General features: G+C 37.3%; 1 protein-coding gene across 1 annotated transcript in view; it reads left to right on the forward strand.

Moving 5' to 3' along the window:
• The first annotated feature begins 943 nt into the window (after positions 1-943).
• The window catches only part of CEP120 (centrosomal protein 120), a 40,014-nt gene continuing 19,861 nt past the window's right edge, over positions 944-21,096 (forward strand). Inside the window, exons 1-13 of the mRNA XM_058170148.1 lie at positions 944-1,747; positions 6,048-6,204; positions 6,793-6,907; positions 8,151-8,292; positions 9,944-10,092; positions 10,801-10,998; positions 12,308-12,535; positions 12,662-12,866; positions 14,227-14,395; positions 15,650-15,799; positions 17,185-17,367; positions 19,215-19,311; positions 19,398-19,538. Of these exons, the coding sequence (XP_058026131.1) occupies positions 1,693-1,747; positions 6,048-6,204; positions 6,793-6,907; positions 8,151-8,292; positions 9,944-10,092; positions 10,801-10,998; positions 12,308-12,535; positions 12,662-12,866; positions 14,227-14,395; positions 15,650-15,799; positions 17,185-17,367; positions 19,215-19,311; positions 19,398-19,538 (1,989 nt within the window). The 5' untranslated portion in view covers positions 944-1,692. The remainder of the gene's footprint in view (positions 1,748-6,047; positions 6,205-6,792; positions 6,908-8,150; positions 8,293-9,943; positions 10,093-10,800; positions 10,999-12,307; positions 12,536-12,661; positions 12,867-14,226; positions 14,396-15,649; positions 15,800-17,184; positions 17,368-19,214; positions 19,312-19,397; positions 19,539-21,096) is intronic.

Genomic DNA, 21,096 nt, shown 5'->3' on the forward strand with positions numbered 1-21,096 from the left:
GAAAACGAAGATCAAAAACCAAGAGGAAGGATTATTCTCCTCGCACCCCCTCAAGACTTGTATAGGATGAGGTAATGTGACTTGAGGTGAGACGAAAACTAAAAAAAAGGAAAGAAAAAAAAAACTTTCTGTGGTATCAGTACCAGGGGTCAAATCCAAAATTTTTCCCTACCAGTTCTGTGGGTGTGGCAGGGGAAGGATACTGCAAAATCTCCATTCCCCCCCTCCTAGGGGAAGGATATTACAAAATTTCCATTCCCGCCCCACTCTGGGGCCAGCCAGAGGTGGTATTTTGTTGTTTTTTGTTTTGTTTTACATTTATATCCCGCCCTTCTCCGAAGACTCAAGGCGGCTTACAGTGTGTAAGGCAATAGTCTCATTCTATTTGCTGGTTCTCTGAACTATTCAAAATTTCCGCTACCAATTCTCCAGACCTGTTAGAACCTGCTGGATTTCACCCGACTGTACATATGGTATGCTAGTGAAAAACAGATGACTTATCTGAGAGTCCAAACCAAGGTGGGTGCTCGTTCAATTAAGTCTTATCACCCAATGGCAAAGCAGTCGAAAGGGAGACAATTTGGAGTAAAAATTCGGAGGAAGAGTGGATCCGATTACAGTTAGTACGGGTGACCAAGGGATCTTCTGCAGAACAGGGGTCTTCACACTTGCCAGCTTTAAGACTTGTGAACTTCAACTCCCAGAATTCTCCAGCGAGCGTAGCTTCCACAAATCGTAGCTGGCAGGAGAATTCTGGGAGTTGAAGTCCACAACTCTTAAAGCTACCATGTTTGAAGACCCCTGTTCTGCAGAAAGTAAGCAGGTCCCCTTAAGGCAGCGGTCTGCAAACTTAGGCTCTTTTAAGACTTGTGGACTTCAACTCCCAGAGTTCCTCAGCCAGCAAAGCTGCCTTAAGGGATTTCATGAAAGCCTGAAGAAACACCCTCACCGCCCGCTTGCAACGGAAATCATTATTTGCACACCTCTGTCTGCGAGGATGAGAAGTGTCCTTAATCGAGCGCAACGACGGAAAGCTCACTTGCGCGGACTAAACCTTTTTGTTTAAATCCTTCCCTCCCTTCCTCAGTAGCCGTTTGGGCCATCTGGTTTTGGAAAGGATGTGCAGCTCTTTTGTTCGCTTTCGTTAGCTGTACGGGGAGTCCGGTTGCTAATCCCCACGTAAGCGGAGGACACCCACAGCTGTTCAAAACTGAAACTTATCCCTCCCTCCGCTGAGACCGAATCGCAGCTGCTGCTGCTGCTGCTTTTAGGGCTCCCTGCCCTGAACTTTCCCGCCGCGCCTGTGAGCGGCGCTGTGGCCCCCTTTCCTTCGCTCCGAAAACGGCGCCCGAGAGACGGAAGTGAAGCCACATAGGCTGGAGGCAAACGCTGCCCCTTTCCCTCGGCGGCTGGTCCTTCTTGCGTTCCGGCATGCCTTCTCCTTACGCCTCCCGGTTGCTAAGCGGCGGCTGAATTGAAAACGAGTCGGGAGGCGCGAAAGAGCGGCGGGCCGGCGGGACTGGGAGGAGAAAAACCTGCCGCCTCCTGGCGTGGCTCTTTGGCGTCCCATATAGGAAAGGGGCTTCGGACGTTACCCGCTGTGCTTGCTTGCTTGCTTCTGGAGGGGATAACCCAGCCTCCCCCCCCCCTTTTTTTTTCTTTTTTTGGGGGGCTCGGTAGCCGCTGACCCGAATGAAAATGGGCGCTAAGTCTGACCAGCTCCTCATTGTGGTCTCTATCTTGGAAGGTAATGTTTTCAAGAAGTTCGAGGGCGAGCGAGGGCATATATCTGGCGAGGAATGGGGGTGGCGAAGGCGATCATCGCGCCCCTTCTCCTGCCCGTGTGGGATACCGCCGAAAATCAACCCGGCGGCTTCCAGATTTTGAATTCTCCGAGGTTCCTGCTGCGGTTGGTGAAGGCTTTGGAAGGCGATGGTGAACCAGCTTGGGTTTGGGTAACGTCCAGGCATTAAATCTGCCTTAAGGGTCAGTGGCAGAAGCCACAATGGGTGCTGCTGCTGCAGCGTGGCAGTAAATAATTAGGTTTTTCTTTGCTGAAGGGTATAGAACAGGGGTCTCCAACCTTGTCAACTTTAAGACTTGTGGACTTCAACTCCCAGAGTTCCTCAGCCAGCTTTGCTGGCTGAGGGACTCTGGGAATTGAAGTCCACAAGTCTTAAAGTTGACAAGGTTGGAGACCCCTGGTATAGAAGTCTTCCAGTGGAAGCATCTGTTGTTGTTGTTAGTTGTGAAGTGGTGTCCGACCAGTGGTGAAATCCAATTTTTTTTACTACCGGTTCTGTGGGCATGGCAAGGGAAGGATACTGCAAAATCTCCATTCCCATCCCACTCCAGGGGAAGGATACTGCAAAATCCTCATTTCCTGCCCACTCCTGGATGAAGGATATTGCAAAATCTCCATTCCCACCCCACTCTGGGACCAGCCAGAGGTGGTATTTGCCAATTCTCCCAACTACTCAAAATTTCTGCTGCCGATTCTCCAGAACCTGTCAGAACCTGCTGGATTTCACCCCTGTGTCCGACCCATCGCGACCCCATGGAGTGGGTTCCTCCAGGCCTTTCTGTCCTCTACCATCCTCTGGAGCAGGGGTCTCCAACCTTGGCAACTTTACGCCTGGTGGACTTCAACTCCCAGAATTATCCAGCCAGCTTTTGCCCTCATTGGTTCGAGATCTGTGCCAACTGCAAATATGCCATATTTTTGCACAGATGGTAAGATCTTATGGGTACCTCATCTGAATAAGCCAAGCACATACTAAAAGATTATTTCTTTAGCTTGGTACTGTTCTGAAATATGTTATGGCAGGTAATGAGAGGGAACGCTGTGAGGAAATCTTTATTTTACCCATAGTCATTACAGGGTTGGGCAGTCTTGTATATTTAATAAAATAATAAATAATTTCCTACATAGCACCTACAGGCAAAAATCTTTCCTTTTTCATATTTGATCTGGAAGTTGTTAAAATAGTTTCCAATGGTTAAAATTGTCCCCACATTTTTCCTGTTAATGGAAGATATCTGGTTAATGGGTTTCTGGCCAAAAAAAACTTGTACTATAAAAATAAACCCAGACTGTATTGGAAAACACAATAAGGAAAGAAAAATACATATATTGTTGTTTTCAGACTATAAGTCTATGGTAGAAAGAAGAGATGTTGGACTTACCTGAATGCTGTTTCTCTGTGCGCTGCAGGAGAGTAGCAGTTGTTACATTGTTCACACTATAATTCAGACTTTCCTGTTTCAGAAGAGATCTAATTGATGTCTCCAATTTATGGCAGATTATATTGGGACATTACTCAAAGCAATACATTGATTCTTGTCACTCTACAAATTGGTAAATAAGCATGGTCTGAGGTCACATTATTTAAACTTTTAGGCTTTTTTCCCATTTTTACTTTAGTTACTAGAATAGAGTTAAGCATTAGGAATTCTTGTTACATTATGGGTTTCCACAATCTGGTAAACTCATGCTTCACATGGTAGTTTTTGTAGTGACAAATGCTTTACAAATTATTTTTTGGTTATATATTACTCAAATTTTGTCAGTGGTGTTGTGTCTTGCCCGCTCTCACCGCTGCCGGGATCTTCTTATCTGCTTCCGAACGCTGAAGAATTTCCTAGTATGCCTCCCGGCCCCAGCCCTGGCTCCATGCCCAGACAGGCTGAGGAGGAGGGGGCACCTCCCGGCCCCAGCCCTGGCTCCATGCCCAGACAGGCTGCGGAGGAGGGAGCACCTCCCGGCCCCAGCCCTGGCTCCATGCCCAGGCAAATGGAGCAACTAGACCGCTCCCCCTCCCCCACAGCATGTGAGCCTGAGGGAGGTTTATTACCAACAGCTGCCGACTGGAGTGACCCTCGCTTCAGAAGAATTGATAGGCGGCGGCATCAGAAGGAAGGGAGGGGCAGGCCTGGATAAGTGCTGAGTCATGGAGCCACACCCTATGGCCTATATAAAGGATCTGCTTTCTGGCAGTCTCTGAGTCAGGCAAAGTCGAACATATCTTGCTGAAGTCACTTTCTGGTCTCCTGCCTGCCTTGAGGACTTTGCTAGGACTTTGGCAGAGCTGCAGAGGCACGCCTGATTCGGATTTCCCTGACCCGGCCGTCAGCGGAGGAGTGGGACACGACAAGTGGGTTGATCTATACTGCACTTATTTACCCATACAGTAGAGCTGAATCTGACTTTACATTGCAGTGGTATTTAAAGTAGTCCTAAATATACAAAAAATTTCTGCCACAATGTTTCTGTGATCATATCATTTCAGAATTTCATAGATTATAAAACTTGTCTTGGCAGATGGCTTGGATTTTTGCTCGACGGATTGCTAGAAGAATCCATATGATATGTTTTTGTACTTATGCTCTACAGAACGAGAGCTGATGAATAGAATAGCTGTAGCAAAAGAGAGTTCCTCTTCCCTCTGCTCCATAGATTATCTGCTTGATTTGTGTGCAGCCTGAAGATGTCCTAGCTTCAATTGGCAGCTGATAAAACAGGAGAAAAAATTTAACCATTTTCTTGATTGACATATTGGAAGCCCCATACCAAGTAGAATACCATGTTGGTCAGTTTTATAGTTCTATTGTTGTCCTAAAGTGTGTTATCAGGCAAGACTTGTATTCCAGAGTAAGCAAAAATAGACTGATGCTTTTGTCCTGCAGGAACCTTTAAGAGACTGTCGGATAATGATGGTGAACTCTTTGGGCTGAGAATATCAAAAATTTGGAAAATGCCTAACTTGACATGTCACACCCAGTCCAACAAACAAAAGAGAAACCATTCTCTCCCCCCCCCCCTACCATTTAGGCCACCCTGAACAGAGGCACCCCAGGCTAGGTCTGAAATAGATGGTTTTGACTTCAACCCTAATGCCACTGCTGCTTCTCAGGTCACATTGTGCCCTTTCCTATGGCTCATGAGATGTGTACCACTTCCCCTCAGGCAGTATTCTCTTTCTGTTGACATGTCCTCACTGCCCTACCTGAGGTTGATGTGGGTTGCAGGAGGTCTTCTTTCTTGAAGCAGCTTTGGAGAATGCTGTTCTGTGATCTCTGCAGCTTCCTAAAACTGTGAAAGTATGCCCTGTTTTGTACAATTTTCAAAGGTTGTGTAAGAACACATCCTATTCCTTTGCGTCCATCGAAAATTGCATGAGACTGGGTATGCTTTCATAAATAGTTGTGTGTTAATGAATACGGACACATCATCCAAAACATTGTGGCATATCACCTTTCGCACGTGTCATTACTGCTGTACAATATGAGTTTGGGCTAGTCTATCTGAGGGATTGGGAGTACAGCCACATACATGCATTAGTTTTGATATATTGTGAAAAAAGTCTATATTATAAATTCTATCAGTGTTTTCCTTAACCTTGTATTGGCCATTTCTCTTGGAAGAGTGCAATCTGGAGCATTTAAATATGTAACTGCTATAAACCTGGTCCCTAATTGTATTTGTACTTCATTCTTAATTAGAATTTTGGCTTAGTATGAATGAATTTGATCTCTCCCACTTCTGCTAGCGTAAGTAAAGAAATGACCCATGGAAGGTTTGTGGTTTGTAGCAATATGTACAAACTGGAAAGATGAAAACCAGGAACTCCTTTTATTTGATAAAACAAATGAGGCAGCATTTCCTGTTAACATTTTATGCTAAACAAAATACATGAGTTTCTATGTTAGCTCAACAGTAACAGAGAAATGGATTATTTATGCTGCATGCTACAGTGGGCTTACCTGTTCCCTTTAAACTAGAATTTGGCTTAGCAGAATATGTAAACACAAAACATTACATTTTTGAACCAATCATCTGAGTTACTGTCTGTTGCAGACACAAATCAAGTTTTGCTAGGTATAATTGGGATAAACTGTTTTTTTCAAAATTTATTTGAAACCAATCCATGGAAGATATAGTTATGCAGTGGTTAAAGAATAGTTTTTGAATATTTGATTCAGATTGCACAGTACAGTTTTTCTATTGAACAGCTTCTGAAATGTTTTTTTTTTCTTTTTTTCCCTAGGGCGTTATTTCCCAAAACGTCCAAAGCGTATGCTAGTGGTAGAAGCAAAGTTTGATGGCGAACATTTAGCTACAGATCCTGTAGAACATACTGATCAACCAGAATTTGCCACGGAGTTAGCTTGGGAACTTGATAGGAAAGCACTTCACCAACACAGGTTATTGCTCAAATAGTTGTGAATCTGTTAATTGACCTGCTTTAGGGTCCTGGATTTTTTTTTAATAATAATTATAGTGAGTTGATCTGTGACAATGCTATAAATGAGACCCAAGAGATCAGTTGTTCCCCATGGTTGTTATTTTTTCAAATGTCTTTTCAATAGAAGAAATAAATATAATAACGGAATATGTGATTGTTAACTATTAACATATATCTAAAATAAAGATAAATATTCTATCCTTCCAGTTTTATTTTTCTTTTAATGGGAAGATTATCATAGATTATCATAGAACAAACTAATAGATCTGTTTTATTCTATCCATTCATCCTTTGGGGAAAGATTATTTTAAATACTAGATTGTATTTCTTGTGAATAAAATGGGTAGTGAACTCTCTTTGAGAGAATACTTTTAATTAGTATAGTTGTTTCTGATATTATATGTAAAATATTAAGATAATTGCATTCACACTAACAAAAGAAATATATATATATATATATATATATATATATATATATATATATATATATATATATATATATATATATGTGCTAACAATTCTTGCATTGGATTCATATTTTGTACAGATTACAGCGTACACCTGTCAAGTTGCAGTGCTTTGCTTTGGATTCTCTATCTTCAGTTAAAGAGACGATAGGTTATATTGTGCTAGATTTAAGAACTGCTCAAGAGAAAAAGCAGGTATTTGTAATTCTGTATCTATTTCATGATAAAATAGGTTTTCTTTGTGGTATTCCAGATTTAAATTGTTTTGATCTGGATTAAGTAATAACCTAACTTTGCACAGAGTGGAATGTATATGTTTGGATTACACCATTATTTGGATTAAAAAATTTTGAGCTTTAAAATAATTGATAATTCTCCATTAAGGAAAAAAACCACACAGACACAGGAAAGAATGTGATTTGACTGTCTATCATTTAGCTTTTTGAGTGATAGAAACTTTCTCAGTACAGGAGTTTGGGTTCCACCTGCAGTTATAAAGCAGTATAGAAAAGATACTGCTTTATTCTTCAGTGAAACTGGGCTTTAGATTAACAATATGCATATTCATACAATACGCTTTAACCAGAGTTTATTGAAGCCCAAAGTCAGCTATGTTGCACAATACACTTAACTGTTGACCATAGAATTCAAACTATGCTGGATTTATAGGCTAAAATACAGACAAATATGGATAACCATAATTTAGTGTGGTACATTGTATGATTTGTGAGCCATATTTGTGGTTTAGTTTAGTAGATAAGCTCAGGCAAATGTGGCTTACTTTACAAATCAAAGCATACAGTTAGTATGATATGTAAGTGTGGTCATAGACCAACTTTACTAAATCTTTTTCCTATAAGAGACCCTTAAGATCTAATGTTAAAGTATACTCGATGCTATTTTGAAAGAGACTATCTGTTCTTAGAAAATTTTTCAGTGCTGATGGAGATAAAAGCTGATGAAATATTATTAAGCTTATGCAAAAATGAAACTATAATAAAACATTTTAGGTCTTTCCTCTCCACTGATAAATTCAATTGATTCATAACATCCGTTGGTAACCATACCAATATTGGAAAACATTATTTCAATTTTCGTAGATCTCTAATTTAAGACCATATTAATATATTCGTGTTGCTTAGTTGTTTTTGGTTTTGGGAAATGGAACTAAAAACTGATACCGGTAGCACATAGAATAGATTAATAAATGCCTGTATACTGCACATCTGATGTTTTTTGTTATGTAGTTATTTTAATGAAAAGAGAATGACCACTTAAAATAATTTCTTAATTTTATTTTTTGAACTTTTTAAATATATTCCTGCTTAACTGCTTAATTTATCTTGCTGCACTGCAAATGTATTATTTTATTGGTTCTTATTATTGCTTCTTTATTGTAAGCACATTATTTATCTCTGTTTCAATAAAATTGCTACAGCCACCAAAATGGTATCCTTTACTCAGCAACAGATACACAAAATTTAAGCCTGAATTGCAACTAAATCTGATGTTAGAAACTGACACCAAAGCATCCATCGATGGTTTTAAAGCAAGGGAAGCACCTCCCAGAGAAATGGCAGGTTAGTATAAAATAAATGCTTTTTTTTTCATAGAAAACAGCAAAAATTCTGTGAATTGTGATATGAATATTCTAGGTCCAGAAATGGTTGGCAAATTTGCCATACAAATGTCTTATAAACTTGTTTCTATTTATTATTTCTATTGAATATGTTATTTTGTGCCTAAAAACAACTTGTCAGCTTCATGTAGTTACACTAGTTTAGTAATTTTAAATATATGTCTGTACAATTTTATTATTTATTTGATTTTACTTAAATTCAGGTGATAGATCTCCAGATTAGTTTTTTAAGTAGACCCATTAAATCAAAAGTCTGTTCAGTCCTATTGGAAAAGTTTGAGACCTGATTTCTGACTGTTTATAAGTGTACTGTATTATATATCCAGAAAATGAAGCAATCTTAGTTAATAATTTTTATTTAGAAGTTTATATATAGTTATATGTCTTTGCGAAATACGTTAAACTGATATATTTATCTTGTGAATTCATTTCATTTTTAATAATGTTTGTTCAAAGTCAGAAGAGATTCATTTCTATCTCTCTTAAGGGTAGTTCTGATTGTGTCTTCCTATATGTCAATATCATATTCAGACTAATTTACTTTAAAAAATAAGATATTAGAATTATAAACAGATCGCATATCTACTATTTTTTCTGTGTTGGAATTTTAATTTTTTGTCTTTATTATGTTTTGCAATATTTCTTATTTTTCTAAATTAATCATTCTTACTGCTATTTTTTAAATCATTTTTCAGCATGTGTACAGTTACTCTACTTAAACTTGATTCAACAGTTTTACTCTTCATACTTTTATATTATTCTCTGTCCTAAATATTTTTTATATTCTGTTATAAATTTTAGCAAAGTATAATCTTAATGCGTACTGTATTTCATATGGTGGAATTTCTTTTCATCCATTTGCTTCATAACATTTTCTTGCACTCTTTGTATTAAATTTGTTTGATTTATAGTCAGTTTGTGTAACCTAGTAAAGCCAGTTTATAAAACCCAGGCATCGTGCCCACTGTCTGTGAACAGTGCTATAACTTCTGTTTGCACTCATGACCTTCAGTTAAACTGGCATGATACTGTATTGCAGTCCTCCTTTGTAGTTCACAAGAACGAATATATGGAAATGTTTTACAATATAAGAAATGTGATTTTTAGGAATCACTTTCAACACAAAATTATGTTACATTATTCCAAGTTGGTAAAGAATTGACCGATTATGAATACAAAAGGCAGGGTTTAAAAATGTTAAATGCTGTGTATATGTATATACACAAAATTTTTAAATACCTATCTACCCATCTACCTACCAACCATCTGTCATCTATTTATCTACCTGCCTACTAAACTATAAATTGTGTGTGTGTGTGTGTGTGTGTATACACACACACACACACACACACACACAAACTCATACACACACACGTACACAAATATGTGATAAATTTATACAGGTTTTTTTATATCGACTAGGAAATGTTTTAGTTTCCTTGAGACACAACTTTTGTAAACTGTAGTGACCAAATTGGTCTTAGGTGTGTTCACAGCATAAAAACCTATTAATATTTCTGTTATCTAATCAACTTTCAGATCATTTTTTTTTTTGTTCAGAAAGTCCAAGTCAAATTTCTTCTTTTTTAAAGTATCTTTTCAGTTTCCTGGATTGGACCCCAAAAATCTTGTACCTGTGCTAAATGAAGAGGAAGGATATCATCAAATTGGACCAGCAGAATATTGTCGTGACTATTTTGTTTTGTCAGTTACCATTGCATTTGCTACACAGTTAGAACAGGTAATACTATTGATTTATGTTTTTAAATGGGTTGTTGTAGTAAATGCAAATTCTTATTTGGTTACCATGTAGATGATTTTATAAAGCATGATCTTCACAGCACATGATGACATTGTAATATTATCAAACTTGGGATTCCATATACTCTTTAAAATTATTAGAAATAAATATTTTGGACCTTATTTTGTAGCACCCATCTCTGCTCACTAAAGCTGCCCATATTTTTTTTCAGCTATCCATATAACTCTAAAGAAAAGTTGTGGCTGCTTTGTGTTTCATTAACTTTAATTGCTTCTTTCAATGGGTCACATCGCTTGCATGGAAGCCTAGAATTAGACAAGCTGCTTCAATGAGTAATTAGTGAGGGACTGGATTATGCAAATTCTGAATCACTTCAAATCGTATCTGCAGTATGCATGGTACTATATCTGTCTGTCTCTTTCTCTTTCTTGCTCTAAAATCTAAAAATATAAATTAACTGTATTCTGTCTTGATGGGACTAGCTAAAAAATTATGAGCAGGAGCTAATGGTTACTCTTATTTTTGAGTCCTCTGGTTTTATATTTGCTAAATATTTAAATGCCTAAATAAATTTAGTAGAATGTGGAAGAATATTTATAGTGGAAGTGCAAATGAATGCTCATAGTTCCAAATAATCAGTCTGAAGATGCATAGTCTATTTTGTGTTTCCCTCTGCATTCACAATAGTTAATACCTACCACAGTGAAAATTCCAGAACGAAAGCCTGAGTTCTTCTTTTACTATTCACTACTTGGTAATGACGTCACCAATGAACCATTTACTGACCTGATGAATCCAAACTTTGAACCAGAAAGGGCATCTGTTAGAATACGCAGCAGCATTGAAGTTCTAAGAGCTTATTTTTTTGGTCACTCAAAGTTGCAGGTAAGCATTTTTACAATTTTTGTGACAATTTAAACTTCAATAGTTGTTCTATTATCTGAAATAATCCTGTGGACTAATCACAATCCAGTCTGGCATGCAAGCAAAAGTGTTGGCCCTACAGAAAAGCAGCACGGGATGTTTAAAAAGGGGTTGGGAGGCAGAAGCTCTCAGCAATGACTTTGTACAGAGAGACCTCAACTATTACTGAGACCCTGTACAGAGAGACCCAATAAATGAAGTCACTGTTGGAAAAGAAAACCAGTGGGCTTGTTTCTTCTCACAGCATCTGACACAACTGTGGCTGAGCTAGCCGAGAGGCAAACCGGGACGAAGCCAAGACCAGGGCAAATGTTGGAATGGACATCGAAATGTCAGAGGGCTTTTGAGAAATTGAAAGAAATGTTTGCATGTGAACCAGTGTTAAAACACCCCGATCAATCATTATCTTTTATTATACAAGCCGATGCTAGTGACATTATAATTCAATAGGCTCATGCATCACCAGAATTGGAGATATTCTTGTTATACTTTAATGGCAGACAGTATTTCCCTCTGCTTGATCCAGCATGTCTCTCCCTGATTTAGTAGTACCATTAATCTCTGGATCAGTTTTGCTGTCCTTGTATGGCTTGTGAGTTGTGACTCATGTCCTGTAAAGGTAAAGGTAAAGGTAAAGGTAAAGGTAAAGGTACCCCTCGCATATATTTGCTAGTCGTTCCCGACTCTAGGGGCAGTGCTCATCTCCGTTTCAAAGTCGAAGAGCCAACGCTGTCTGAAGATGTCTCCGTGGTCATGTGGCCGGCATGACTCAATGCCAAAGGCACAGAGAATGCTGTTACCTTCCCACCAAAGGTGTCCCTATTTTTCTACTTGCATTTTTTATGTGCTTTTTAACTGGTAGGCTGGCAGAAGCTGGGACAAATAACAGGAGCTCATCCCATTACGCGGCACTAGGGATTCAAACCGCTGAACAGCCAACCTTTCGATCAACAAGCTCAGCGTCTTAGCCACTAACCCACTGCGTCCCTCTGACTCGTGTCCTACAACATGATTATTTGAAGCTATTGCTGAATTGTGACTTAAAGCATTAGGGATTTTAGAAAATAAGACAATCTGAGGAAGATCAAATTCTAGGGAATCCTTGCTTCCATAAGAAGTTAATCTAAGATTCATTACGAATTCTTGTGCATTATATTTAAAGAATAGTGTTTGCATTTGGAGATGATTGTGTAAATTCTTTAAATATGAATTCATATCAGTATGATCTATTTTGTCTATTTTTTCTTCTCATAATACTCTTGACCTCTAGATTCATCTCTGCTGTGGGGATCAATCTCTTGGAAGTACTGAAATTCTTTTAACTAGCTTATTAAAGAAAGGAAGTGCTGAAATTTGCCACCATCCAGTAGCTATAGAAGGAGCATTTATTCTTGTCCCACCTAATAGAGCTCGGCAAAAACTGCCACCCATGCCTTTGGATATGGCACCTACTGTTGGGGTATCAGTATCACTTCAAAAGGATGGCAGAGTTTGTCAGGTGCAGCTCATTTTTTTTACTTATTTTGTGTTACTATTTAAAATGTAGAATGCAATAAAAATATACTGATGATCACTGTTACATGAAAATGAAATTAATGCTAATCATAAATCTTGCTTTAATCAGCCTATAATCCAACCAGTTGCAAAGGCTGAGACTGAAAATGTGAAAAAAGATTTGTGTCCAACACATGATAAAGAAGGGAAACCTGAAAATGGCTCTCAAGATATCCTACCTCAGACACAACATTCTCCTCCCATAAAAGAGGATGCTACAGAAAGTGAAGTAGAAAGTATTCAGTATGACAAAAATCCCAAATTACAGAAAAAAGGTAATAACTGCACAGATCCTATTTCTCGTAACTTAATTATTATCTCTACCCCAAAGTTATTCTTGCCTTGTATCTTGTTTTATAGCAGCATCTGTCAGGGTTCTTCTTTAGTCCCCAACTAAAGAAGACGCCAAGGCTAGCAATTCCTCAAAGATCCATTTTATTAGAGATTTCATATTGGCACATCTGGGAAAACCCGAATCTGAAAGTTCAAACACCCATCTCCTGTACCCACATGTCCGTCAATATGATCCAATCAATCCACCATCCGAACTGGAGATGGCCCCTAGTCACTCCTACCCAGGTGCAGGCTGAATGTTCTTGACTCTCAGAGAAAAGAATGTTGTTATGGCTATATATCTTCACCAACTCCTTGCAAATCCCCCCTCCCATTTTCCCAGGCACTAAAGTGGCAGCCCTGAAGTTCCAAAGAAAAGATGGCCTTCAGGGCTGACAGCATCAAAGAGAGAAATGTTACTTTGCACAATGATTTGATCTAATTTAAAACATTGTAAAAGCTCTGAGTATATGGAAAGAGTCAGCAGGTGATTATAATCTATCTATGGAATCCCTTTATGTTTAGTTTGAGAGCATCATTCTGCTTAGGGTTGTAGGTTTCATGTTTCATTTTAAAGTAGATTGTTAGCATAAAAACACCAGTTTTTTCTGTGTAAACAGAATATAGTAACTTACGGGTGCTTTATATGATTTTGCCCTTACACGAAAACCTCTTGAAATCTGGAAATATATTTTGTAAATACTACTCTTCCAAAAATTTCAATCTTAATCACACAAATTGTCTTCAAGATGGACTATTATTAATGAATCTGTAATTCGGGTTTTCTCAGATGTGCCAATATCTGGTTGTGCCAATATCTGGTTGAGAATTGTGTTTTTAACAAGCAAAACTAGAGTAATAAAGGTTTTTTTCTGTCCAGTCAAATCAGACTCTAGGGGGTGATGCTAATCTCCATTTCTTAGCCAAGGGAGCCAGCATTGTCCTAAAACACTTCCATGGTCATGTCATATACACTGAGGTGCATGGAATGTTGTTACTTTCCCAGCGGACTGATACCTATTTATCTACTTACATTTGCATTCTTTCCTACTGCTAGGTTGGCAGGAGCTGAGGCAAGTAATGAGAGCCCATCCTGTCATGGGGCACTTGGATCTCGAACCCAACTGTCAGCTTTTCAGCTGACAAGTTCAGCATCTGTAACTGCTGAGTCATCACACCTTAGAGTAATAGTAACTTACACTTATTTAAAACCGTTGCAACAGTATAACAAAAATTGAGAAGTCTTTATTGGAACAAAAGCTAACACTTTTTAAAAGATAAATTTTGTGTTTATATTTGCAGCTTTGAAAACTAAAATGCCTGCTTCTCAGACTCAACATCCCAGTACTTCTGAATCCACTACAGGACAAAAAATTGCTGTTCCTGCATCATCCCATCATTTTTGTTTTTCGGTAGATTTAAGAGCTGTCCATAATCTGGATGCTGGATTTCCTGTTAATTGTATGTTAAGGTATGAAAGCTTTACACTGTAATTCATTGGGAAGGCATGCTTTATTTTTGTTATATAAAACAATGTAACATCTTAAGATACAGCTCTAAATCTTACTGTATGAAAAAACTATTCTATGGGAGTTCCTTTCTTTGAAGGATATTTTCTTGTTAATAAATACTAAAACCTTAAATATGTTGTTTTCTCCTAAAAACGTTGAGATTATTCACAGTCACCCCTTTCTAATGTAAGAAATAATTATTTTTGGATATTAGGGTGTCTTTCCTGGGATTCCAAACATTTTGAGATAAAAAGCAGTAAATTGGCCAGCCAGGTGCTAAATTGGAGATTTGGGCTTAACAATGGAATGATGTACAAGGAAAATACAATAATAATGTTTTAGTCATCGCTAACTGCATTTTTCTTTGAGCTATAGGCCAAACACTATTTTGGTTTGGATTTCTCATACTATGGCTGAGTTTATTAAGCTAAATCATGATGTGCTTTGTTAGATTTTGTTGTATAATATTATTTGAGGCATTATTAGTAGTAAAGCATAGCTTAGCTTAGTTTAGTTACTAATCTAGGAACTACTTGTGGATTATTCAGGAAATCCTGTTTAAAGCAAATTATGGCTTAACATACCATGTCAACACAAAGAGTATTTATGGAAAAGTACCTCTTAAAGCAGGGGTCTGGCTGGGAAATTCTGGGGGTTGAAGTCCGCCAGGCTTAAAGTTGCCAAGGTTGGAGACCCCGTCTTAAAGAATGCAGATATTCCGGTTTCTTTTTGTAAACAGTTTTCCTGAAAGTTCCTTTTATTTTATGTATACTTTACAACTGAAAATACTGCTATAGCCACTCGCATATTTATCTGTTTCCTGGTAGGAAATCACTCGTAATAGAAGCATATAACTTTTGTCTGACCTCTTTTAGTATTCTGTTGTACACGATGTAGTTTGAGATAAGATCATTCCATTAGAAATTGAATACCCCTTGTGATACAAATACAGGGAAGAATAATTTTTATAGGAGAGAAGAAAAGTCCAAATAAAAGATATCTCCCCTGAAGTCTATAATATTAGACTACAGAAAATTGTGATATGCGTATTCCAAACATCACTATAACATCCCCTTTAGGGATTTCAATTTGAACTGTCTTTTGATTTATTAAGCTATTAGTACTTTGAATGTACTAAAATGTACTAAATTTCTTGAAATTTGCTTAAAATTACTGGTCAGGTTGATTTGATATTAATTTGTCTTCCTCCATAGGTATTCATACCCATTTTTTGGCAGTGCTGCACCCATTATGACAAATCCTCCTGTGGAAGTAAGAAAAAACATGGAAGTATTTCTTCCACAGTCTTACTGTGCATTTGATTTTGCAACTATGCCCTATCAGCTTCAAGATACCTTTTGCAGGTAACTTATGTACTGAGATACTGTTTAGTAATAGATACATTAATATGTTCACTTTTATGCAAGCTAAGTTTCCCATACTAAGATGTTTACCACTAAAAATGTGTTCTAAATCGCTTATTTGTTCAGATAGAATATGTATCTTGTCCCTACATTGGTGCAATGTGTTTTTAAAAAGAAATTGTGCTTGTTTTCAAAGTATGTGATCCTACCTTTTTGTGGGGAGCAGAATTTACAACTTTGAATTAACCTATGCCAATCATAGATTAACGAGCAGAAAAAAATAAATCAAATTGTCATCATAGACTCATAGACACAGTTTGGAACTGTGAGTGTGCACGTGTGCGCGCTTGCTTCGCTTGTATGCAGCGCTTCTTCACATTCGCAGAGCATCTGTGATGGCGGGTGGGCGGAGCCACCTGCTGCCGCCACTACCGGTTTGCCCAAACTGGGGTGAACCGGTAGAAACCCACCACTGAATATTGTTCATCAGTCCCTTAACTAGCTAAAAGGTCGTTCTTGATTGTAGCTGCCAACAGGGCCATTTTTCTAAAAAAAAGTTATTCTTGGGAGGAGCATGCCAGCTAAGAAAATTCATGGTGGAAAAAAGGATTTCACTATATGTCCAATATTCCAGTCTTTGCCTGCTACTGTCATGAAAAGGATTCTGTATTTTATCATGTAGTGACCCAGATTAAACAACTGAAGCCTATAAAACTAGCGATGCTTATTTTAAACTGAATGTACTTTTAGGAAATAATACTTGTTAATTGAAAAAGTAAATATATCGGAGTGTGTTTATGAACCCTGACAGCTGTTGTGACAATGCAAATATGTTACAATGAGCTTTCAAATGTCAATAGCTAAACATTTAGGAATGGAAAAATTAAAATAACAACTGCATTGAAGTTCCAATCTAGAATTGCCTCCTATTTTTAGAGTCGTAAAATGTAAAATGGCAGATGAATGGGAATCTAAAATTATATTGTAGTACTTGGATTTCTTTTAGGATGAATTGCCCTAGCAATTGGGTAAATCACAAATATGAGTATCTTTAAATTTCAAGTGATTGTACTTTTAAAGCATTTTTGCATTTATTTATGCTTATTTGTTTATATTGAAAGCTAAACCTAATTTATTTGTGCTTATTTGTTTATAACTAAACAATCTAATTAAAATACTTTAACTTGTAGAAAAATATAGTTGTTTACTGCATACTTGCGTTCTTCTTCTGTATAACTGGGTTAGACTACTTATAGCTTTCACCTTAATTCCATGCAAAGTGGCATTTGAAAAATAAAAGATGCATACTTCCACTGAGACAAGTAGGGGAAGACATACAAAACAGTAGTTTCTTGTAAATTACCTATTTTCTTCGTGCACTTCAGATTACCATTGCTGGTGGAATTGTGGCATAAAGATAAAACAACTAAAGACTTGCTTCTAGGAGTTGCAAGACTCCAGCTTTCAAAGGTTTTGTCCATGGAAAAAACACGTTTTCTAGGAGGAAATGGCGAGCAGTGTTGGCGTCAGACCTTCAGTGAAACTATTCCTTTTACAGCAGCACAAGGGTAAATATTTTGAAAAATTGGGGTTCCTGCAATAAAGCCAATTCTTTTTAATAGCATGGATCAATGTTTCTCAGCCTCAACAAATATGATGTATGGACTTCAGTTCTCAGGTTGGCTGGAGGAATTCTAGGAGCTGAATTCCATACATCTTCAAGTTGCTACGGTTGACCAACACTGCCATCAACGCGTTCTGCATTATACAGGTAGTGGTTACTTTACAATCTTCCCTGCTTAGCAGCTGCTTCAGTTTTGATGGTGCTGAAAAATAACTTTATGACCGGTCACACTTAAGGCTATTGCAACCATCCTCAGATCATATGATCAGGATTTGAGCAGTTCGCAATTGGAAAGCATTTATAGCTGTCAAAGCATTCTCCCAGTTGCATGATTGCCATTTGTGTTCTTTCACAACTGGCTTCGGACAAGAGTCAATGGAGAAGCTAGCTGTAAAGTCATAAGTTGCTCTCATGTGATGAAGCCCTTAACAGCTGCGGGTGATCTGCTTAACCATCGTGGAAGTGAGATCATAAGCTCATTACTGTCACTTGATGTCTCACTTAATGACTGTAGTGCTTAACAATGGAATTGGTAACAGTTGTGGTCATTAAGCAAGGACTGCAGTAGCTGTAATTAAAATGCAGTGTTTAGTTTTATGTAGGATTAGACTGAAGCTTCTAATTTTCTGTTTTTCAAGCTTACAAATCTGTTTTAATGATGTAATATTTATTAAATTATTTCATTGTGTAATACTCATTTAATAACTTAATATAATGCATTAGTACTTTGTGCACCTTTTTCATTTTAGGAGAATATGTTTGAATTCCAAATTGTACTGTAGTTGATCATTCAGATTTGATATTCCAGTATTGCTAGTAAGATAAATCATGAATTGCAGTGTAGCTGAATATAATAGCCACTAGATGGCACTGCTTCAGATCTAATTAGCTTTATAGCCACTGACGCAGGGAAATAATTATTTTCTTCAATTTTCTAATGTAATGAAGTGACTATAGTTCTCTGCTTAGATTGGGCTATTTCAGATATCCTATTTATATTTGTACTTGCATTATTAGGTATTAATGAAAATGAGTGGGGAACGTAAACTGCAAATAAAGGTTTTGCTGAGTGAGGATTTTATTTTTTTTCTCAACCAAAACAATTAAGAGAGCCTATAATTCATCAAGATTTGTCCACCTATATTCGTACTTGCCAGATTTTACAATTGCTTTGGATTTTTAAAATGGTTTTCCTAATTGTTCAGGAAAAGAAATAATATCTTTAAAAGAGTAAAACTTTTGTTCTTAAAACATTAGCACTCGTATATGGACTGATTAAATTAGGATGTGTGGCTACATACAATTGAAATATATATGCATATATCTAAGATAAAGAAATATTAGTAGAATTTGAGGACATTTGATACATTATTAAAATACTAGCTAATATATAGGATTAATAGTCATCGTCTCAGTCACCTAGTGGAACATGGACCAGAAATCTGATGCAAAATAATACTCTGCTTTTTGTTTAAATGTAACACATCTTGCAAATACTATTGGTCTTTCAGCTTGTACCAAGTTACTGTATCTCCATTTTTAAAAAATCAGGTCAAAATGTAAGAACCTGAGCTTATAGAAGACTGGGCAATCCTTAAGAACAACAATATAAAAGAATGAAATTAAAAAACAACATACTTCCATGATTAAGCGGGAAATCTTGTTTAATGTCAAAATATGATAGCTATGTAGTTTTATCATAGAAAAATGTTTCTGTTTCTCTTTATTGTGAAAGTTCAAGAACTTTCTTTTATAGCTGAATGAAAAAAGAAATGTGTTATTGCTTTATAGGCCAAGCAACAAGATTGCAGATCTTTCATATATAGTGACTCTAGAAGATTATGGACTTGTGAAAATGCATGAAGTTCTGGTGTCTGATTCTTCTCGGGTAAATGAATATGTATCATTTCAAGTTAAGAGAGAAAGCATTTCATTAGAAATCATTTGAAAGTATTTATTTTATCCCATGTTTAGTGTTTAGGTGCCGATGAGCTACTAGGTGTTCCTAAAGTACAGCCTGAAGTCCATACTGAACCAAGAGAAACTCTGGAATATAAAGCAGCACTTGAACTAGAAATGTGGAAGGAACTACAAGAAGATCTTTTTGAGAATCAGGTTATTTCATAATTTTTATAGCTGTTAAACTGTGGATCTACTTAGACGAACGAAAGAAATAATAACCTCCAAACCTTTAGCTATAGCATACAACTGGGTTTGCTATAACGTTGGGTAAGCACACTGAATGAATATTTCCTATGGTTTGGAATTCTTTAATATATATAAAAAATCAGACTGATACATAAAAGATAGCAAAGTAGCACAAGCAAAGAAATAAACATTAGCTGCGACAACACCCAATGCAGAAGGCAAGTCTAGAAGCAGAAGGCTCTTAATACAATGTGCCTATAAAGAAAGATCAGAAACATCAGATTGTTCCAAAAGGCTGTCAACATTACTTAAATGTTGAGTAATTACAAAGTAGAGATAAAAAAAACACAGAGGTGAGCCAGTGGTTAAAGCAGTGATTCCCAACGTGGGGTCCACGCCCCATAGGGGGGCAATTTGATTTTTAATGGGGGCCATTGGAACCTTGTTTAAACAAAGTTAATGACCTTTTAGGCTTCCTCCTGTGCGTAGGAGTTCACTTTTTGAATAGTAAGAATTATATGTCACCGGAGTGGGGGCATCAGAATTTTCGAGATGCTTAGGTGGGCATGGCCAAAAGAAGGTTGGGAACCACTGGGTTAAAGTATTGGTTTCAGGTTCCGTAAAGACTGGAAAAATTAAACTCAGTACGCACAAGCGGTATCCAAGTTTGTTGGAGCTGACAAGAGAGAGATAGAGAGAGAGAGAAAGAGAGAGAGGCCATCTTCAGGCATTGTAATTCACCGGGTGATACCATACATCCAGCCACCAAAGCAGCAGATTCCTTTCATACTGAAAAAAAAGCATACTGAAAAAAGCAGTAGGATCCTGCAGATTCCAGTGCCAGCTACCTGTCCTCCAGGATTTGTTGTGGGGAAATTAGAAGATATTCATGCATGCCATGAATATATCTCTGTCTCTTAGATGTAAAGCAGGTTACAAATCTAACGGTTAAATGAACATAGACATAACCAAGGTGTGCTAAAACAAAGAGATCCATGATTGAGTTCTAAGGTACGAATAAGAGCTTTTGAGGTCACTGATCACTTGATTAATGAGAGGTAAAATTACAAAAGCTATTCTTCCAAGAGATAAATAGGGAGAATACATAAACAAAATGACCACGATAGATATTCAATAAATGTTTACTTCTTGTTGCTTCAGGATTTGACCTTCAGATTTTAAATTATCTAATTTAAGCTATTCTCATAAATTGCTTAACTAGAGTGGGGATTTAGATGGGCAATTTCTCTTACAGATCATGGATTTTCATTATGATACAATGTATATTAACAGTAATATTCTGGACTTTCAATCATACATTAAAAGTCCAGAATATTACTGTTGATTTTTTGATCTAGCTGCTCAGAAACTCCTATTCATGGGCTTTCTTATTGTGAAACAATATAATCTACATATTAAGCTAAGTAACAGGATGAAATCCATAAAAATACAAATTATACATGTATGTGCGCACATGTACTTGTCAGTAATGATCCCATTAGATTTAGTTTTTCACCTGGAGGTA

The sequence above is a fragment of the Ahaetulla prasina genome, chromosome 2, assembly GCF_028640845.1.
Source record: "Ahaetulla prasina isolate Xishuangbanna chromosome 2, ASM2864084v1, whole genome shotgun sequence".
In the NCBI taxonomy this organism is placed as follows: Eukaryota; Metazoa; Chordata; class Lepidosauria; order Squamata; family Colubridae; genus Ahaetulla; species Ahaetulla prasina.